The 6,000-nt window shown below is 42.9% G+C and overlaps 1 protein-coding gene across 2 annotated transcripts in view; it reads left to right on the top strand.

Annotated features, from left to right (window-relative positions):
* Window positions 1–245: 245 nt before the first annotated feature.
* pdgfc (platelet derived growth factor c) overlaps window positions 246–6,000 on the top strand; it is a 66,066-nt gene continuing 60,311 nt past the window's right edge. The window contains exon 1 of one of the 2 annotated variants that reach the window (XM_017475014.3): window positions 246–1,038. In XM_017475014.3, coding sequence (XP_017330503.2) covers window positions 882–1,038 — 157 coding nt within the window. In that variant the 5' untranslated portion in view covers window positions 246–881. The remainder of the gene's footprint in view (window positions 1,039–6,000) is intronic. The other variant, XM_017475015.3, reaches the window with a different exon arrangement.

Here is a 6,000-nt window from a genome sequence, read left to right as displayed (position 1 = left end):
CTTGTAGGTGTTTGAGCTACAGGTTTAGACACTTGTGTGTGTGTGTGTGTGTGTGTGTGTGTGTGTGTGTGTGTGTGTGTGCTACAAGTTTAGAGATTTGTAGGACAGAATGATGTGTGCATGTGGAGAATGGCTGAGATTTGAGCGCTGTGATGAACTGAGAGGGTTTTTCCTGTTTTTATTCCGTCTGATTTGCAGCAGGAATTGTATGTGTGTGTGTGTGTGTGTGTGTGTGTGTGTGTGTGTGTGTGTGTGTGTGTGTGTGTGTGTGTGTGTTTTAAAGTGTACTTAAGAGTCCCGCCTTCTCTGGGAGTTTCCATCCCGGTCGACTCCAGGCTTTATGTGCAGCACCTGTTCACTCGGCCCCTCTGCTCACTCTGACACATACGCTCTCTCTCACACATACACACACACACACACACAGACACACACACACACACACACACACAGTCTCTCCACACACTCACTTCAAACCTCCTAGATCGCAGAGCAGAACTTCCAGCAGTTTTCCTCCTCTGGGAATTCTTCAAACTACGGAAAGTGTCTGCTTAACTCTGGATTCCTGTCAAGCATGCCTGACGTTCACACAGTGAACCTGAACTTCTGGATGGACTGTGAGGAACTTTGGAGAACTTTTCCTGATGCTTTGCTGGAACATGATATGAGCTGTTGATGGTTCTCGATTGTCCAACTCTTTTGTTTTTGGTTCTGTCTTGGATTTTGGAGAACGTCTGCAGATTGCAAACTTCGAGAACGTTGCAGAATCTGAGGACTCACGTGTGAGGACTCGTCTCCATCACGACTATGTGGTTTCCACTTCTCCTCGCCTCGTTATTCCGCGTGCGGGATGTGTGTGTGAGGAACGAGTTCTCTGTGTGCTCATGCTGAACGGGACTCCAGCGTGTATCCAGTGTGTAAAGCTGAGCCAAATGATTCCTCTTCTTCTCTTCTCTCTTCTGGTGTCTCTTCTTCATGGGTTGGACGTGGAATCCACGCTCCTCACTAAGCTTCACCACTCCAATGGAAAAGAGCACAATGGTGAGTTTGATGCTTCACGAATGACTCTGTAGGTGTGTGAGCTACAAGTTTAGACACTTATGTGTGTGTGCTACAAGTTTAAAGACTTACATGTGTGCACTGAAAGTTTAGAGACTTGTAGATATGTAAGCTACAAGTTTAGAGACTTGTAGATATGTAAGCTACAAGTTTAGAGACTTGTAGATATGTAAGCTACAAGTTTAGAGACTTGTAGGTTTGTGAGCTACAAGTTTAGACACTTATGTGTGTGTGCTACAAATATAAAGACTTACAAAGACTTACACTTGTAGGTGTGTGAGATACAAATATAAATACTTGTAGATGTGTAAACTACAAGTTTAGAGACTTCTTTGTGTACACTAAAACTTTAGGTACTTGTAGATATGTAAGCTACAAGTTACACATTTGGAAACTGTGTGAGAAAGGTTTCTGACTGTTATAGTACGTGTTGTATATAGTATGTGCTGAAATGCACATGGAGGTATGTGAGCTACAAGTTTAGAGACTTGTAGGTTTGTGAGCTACAAGTTTAGACACTTATGTGTGTGTGCTACAAGTATAAAGACTTACAAAGACTTACACTTGTAGGTGTGTGAGATACAAATATAAATACTTGTAGATGTGTAAACTACAAGTTTAGAGACTTCTTTGTGTACACTAAAACTTTAGGTACTTGTAGATATGTAAGCTACAAGTCACACATTTGGAAACTTGTAGGTGTGTGAGAAAGGTTTCTGACTGTTATAGTACGTGTTGTATATAGTATGTGCTGAAATGCACATGGAGGTATGTGAGCTACAAGTTTAGAGACTTGCAGGTGTGTGAGCTACGAAATTACTGATTCGTAGAAGCTACAAGTTTAGAGACGTGTAATTGAGTGTGCCTAAAGTTTGTGTTGTTTGAGCTACAAGTTTACAGGCGTGCAGGTGTTTGTGCTAAAAGTTTACAGCTTGTTATTTGTGTGTGCTGAAGGTTGGGAGCATACTTGTGGGGATATGAGCTACAGCACACATTCCTACACGTATAAGGTTAGATATGCAGACGTGTGTACCCAAAGTTTAAAAATGTGTAGGTCTGTAAGCTACAAGTGTAACGACTTGCAGATGTGTGAGCTACAAGTGTGGAGACTTGTGGACGTGTGAGATGGAAGTGTAGAGGTGTGTAGGCGTGTGTGCTACAGGTCTGGAGACTTGGGAGTGTATGAGCTGGACGTTCAGATCCTTGTGAGTGTATGTGCTGGAAGTTTGGAGACTTGTGAGTGTATGAGCTACAAGTTTAGCTCCTTGTGAGTGTATGAAGTGGAAGTTTGGAGACTTGTGAGTGTATGAAGTGGAAGTTTGGAGACTTGTGAGTGTATGAAGTGGAAGTTTGGAGACTTGTGAGTGTATGAGCTACAAGTTTAGCTCCTTGTGAGTGTATGAGCTACAAGTTTAGCTCCTTGTGAGTGTATGAGCTACAAGTTTAGCTCCTTGTGAGTGTATGAAGTGGAAGTTTGGAGACTTGTGAGTGTATGAGCTACAAGTTTAGCTCCTGGTGAGTGTATGAGGTGGAGGTTTGGAGACTTGTGAGTGTATGAGCTACAAGTTTAGCTCCTTATGAGTGTATGAGCTACAAGTTTAGCTCCTTGTGAGTGTATGAGGTGGAGGTTTGGAGACTTATGAGTGTATGAGCTACAAGTTTAGCTCCTTGTGAGTGTATGAGTTACAAGTTTAGCTCCTTGTGAGTGTATGAGGTGGACGTTTGGAGACTTGTGAGTGTATGAGCTACAAGTGTAGCTCATTGTGAGTGTATGAGCTGGAGGTTTGGAGACTTGTGAGTGTATAAACTACAAGTTTGGAGACTTGTAGGTCTGAACTGTGTCGAGTGAAGAAAGAAAAAACAGTCGCATGACTTTCTCTTTCTCTATCTTGTTTCTAGTTAGAACGCACATTCCGCATGTTTACGAGTTATCCATTTCTGTTTGCGAACACATTACAGAGTGGAACTTCACCATCCAGTTACAGCTCGGAATAAATCCGTTCGCTTTCACGACACTTCTGCACTCTTTGCACGTTTTGTGACACTTCAAGTACATTTTGCATTCTGATCTGGGGATTTTTTCCCCCCCCTCCAAGAACCTGCACCATGTCTTGCATGCTACCTCACTTCTTCTCTTTACACGCATTCCTGCGCTCTTCAAACACTCACTTCAAGCGCTCTTTCTCTTTCCTCTGCGCTCCCACACTCTTTCTGCACTCTCCCACACTTTCTCTGAATGGCCGCGCTTGTTCGCGTCAAACGGCATTATCGTAGGTAGGAAGTGGAAATTACCGTCAGCTTTAAAGTGGATCCGTATGTATATATAAGGGACGAAAGAGGGGGGGGGGGGAACCTCCCAATAACGGCGTCCCTTGAGAATGGCTTCCTCTCTGATCACAGAAAGGCTGCATTCATGGAGCGCTAGCTGCCCCGGGGCTGCGTAATTTGCTTAGCTCTGAACCCCGCCGATAGGCTGAGATGAATAGCGCAAAATGTCAAAAGGTCCCATTTTAACGCGAACACAGAGCAAGAAAACTCAAACACAGAGCGCTGACAAGTTCGGAGGAAAAGAAAAGGAAGTCAGTGCAGACAAACAAACCGCCGGCCACCGTCGTGCAGCGCTGACACTGATTAAACCGCTAGCATGTTGACTGAGCAGGGTGAGCACCTGAAGTGGGTCAAGGGTCAAATCTAAGAAAGAAAAACGAGAAAAAAAAACAACAACATTTGCACAACTTTTTTTCCTCCTAACACATTTAGCTTAGTGTATTAGTTATCCATTTCAGTTCGCTAACAACTTGTACAGCGGAATTTCAACATCCGCTTACAGCTCTGAATAAATATGACCACTTTGTATACGCTTGTCCTACAAGTGGAAGCGTGAGATACAAGTTTAGAGGCTTGCAGTTTTGTGAGTGCCCCAAGTTCAACAACTTGTAGCGTCAAATTTAGAGACTTGTAAGAGGGTGTAGTAGGAGTGTGCCCAGGGTTTAGAAACTTGTGGGTGTCTGAGCTACAAGTTTAGTGGACTGTACATGTGAGCTACGAGTATACAAGTATGCAGATGTGTGAGCTTCAAGTTTAGACTTGTAAATATGTATACCCGAAGTTTAAAATCCTGTATACGTGTGTGCTAGACGTTTAGAGACCTGTAAGTGTGTGTCATACAAGTGTAGAGACTTGTAGGTGTGCAGGAACAAGATTTATTAACTTGTGTGTTACAAGTTTAGAGGTTTGTACAATAAGTGTATGAGGTACAAGTTTAGAGGCTTGTGCTACAAGTTTAGAGACTTGGAGCTGTATATCCTACAAGTGTAGAGACTTGCAGGTACGTGTGCTACAAGTTTAGAAGCTTGTAAGTGTATGAGCTACAAGTTTACAGACTTGTAGTTGTTTGAGCTACAAGTTTAGAAGCTTGTAAGTGTATGAGCTACAAGTTTACAGACTTGTAGTTGTTTGAGCTACAAGTTTAAAAGCTTGTAAGTGTATGAGCTACAAGTTTACAGACTTGTAGTTGTTTGAGCTACAAGTTTAGAAGCTTGTAAGTGTATGATCTACAAGTTTACAGACTTGTAGTTGTTTGAGCTACAAGTTTAGAGACTTCAGACTGTGTCTGCTGCAAGTTTAGTGACTTGCATGTGTTTGAGCTACAAGTTTAGACGCTTGTAAGTGTATGAGCTACAAGTTTACAGACTTGTAGTTGTTTGAGCTACAAGTTTAGAAGCTTGTAAGTGTATGAGCTACAAGTTTACAGACTTGTAGTTGTTTGAGCTACAAGTTTAAAAGCTTGTAAGTGTATGAGCTACAAGTTTACAGACTTGTAGTTGTTTGAGCTACAAGTTTAGAGACTTCAGACTGTGTCTGCTGCAAGTTTAGTGCCTTGCATGTGTTTGAGCTACAAGTTTAGAAGCTTGTAAGTGTATGAGCTACAAGTTTACAAACTTTTTAGGTTTAGAGACTTGTAGCCATTTTAGCTACAAGTTTAGAGACTCGTAATGGCATGTGCCCAAGGTTTAGAAACTTGTAGGTGTCTGAGATAAAAGTTTGGGATACTCGTAGGGATGTGAGCTACAAGTTAGGGACTTGTAAGTGTGAGCTACAGGTTTGGAAACGTGTAGGTGTGAACTGTTGAAGGAAAGTTTATGAGTTGTCCATTTCAGTTCGCTAACAACTTGTAGAGTGGAATTTCACCATCTGAATAAATCCCATCACTTCTGTCCGCTCGGCTGCGCCGAAAGGCCTCGTCCCGAAGCGTTCTACAACGCCACAGAGTTCTGCTTCGTCCAGTCCTGCGGTAACCGAATAACTTTTAATGGAACGAGTGCATGACTCTATGCGGTCTGGAAACAAGGGTACGACTTTTACGACTTGGTAGGGTGCGAGCTTTTAACGGCCTCTCTGTTCCCTCCTGACTGAAAGAGCAATGAATGAGACGAATTCTCTGCCAAGTGTATCTCAAAGGTGAGTCTTGTTCTCGAGTCCTCTTTTATCACGTCAACAATGCGAGCCTTATCGCAGCCGTTCCTCCGCCGCGTTGATAGAAGCTGCCACTGACTGTTGATTTGGGACGAGGTTAGCGCTGCAGCTGGAGAGGTTGTCGAGTCCAAAAAAGAGCTGCTCAGGTGAGATGGGGAAGTTCACGTGGAACGTGAAATGAACGAAACGTGAAAGATGAGGTATTGATGAGTCTGGCAGATTCACAGGTGTTCACTCGGAGGATGTCCGTAGCGGTGGTTGAAATTTTCACGCTGAATGTTCACCTGGTCTAAAAACTCCAGTCTGTGTCTTTATACCTCGTTCCTTGTACCTTTAACGGCGATAAACAAAACGAGAGGATCGAACGGTTCTTCTTTATTTAGGAAAAATACTTTTAACTGACAATTTTTTTTCCATGAAATCGCATGCACTGTCACTTCCAGTGTTGCGTTCTGGATTCTGATTGGT

This window comes from Ictalurus punctatus, chromosome 8 (genome assembly GCF_001660625.3).
Source record: "Ictalurus punctatus breed USDA103 chromosome 8, Coco_2.0, whole genome shotgun sequence".
NCBI lineage: Eukaryota > Metazoa > Chordata > Actinopteri > Siluriformes > Ictaluridae > Ictalurus > Ictalurus punctatus.
The sequence above is the reverse complement of the archived record's forward strand: the minus strand, read 5'-3'. Positions and strand labels throughout refer to the sequence as shown.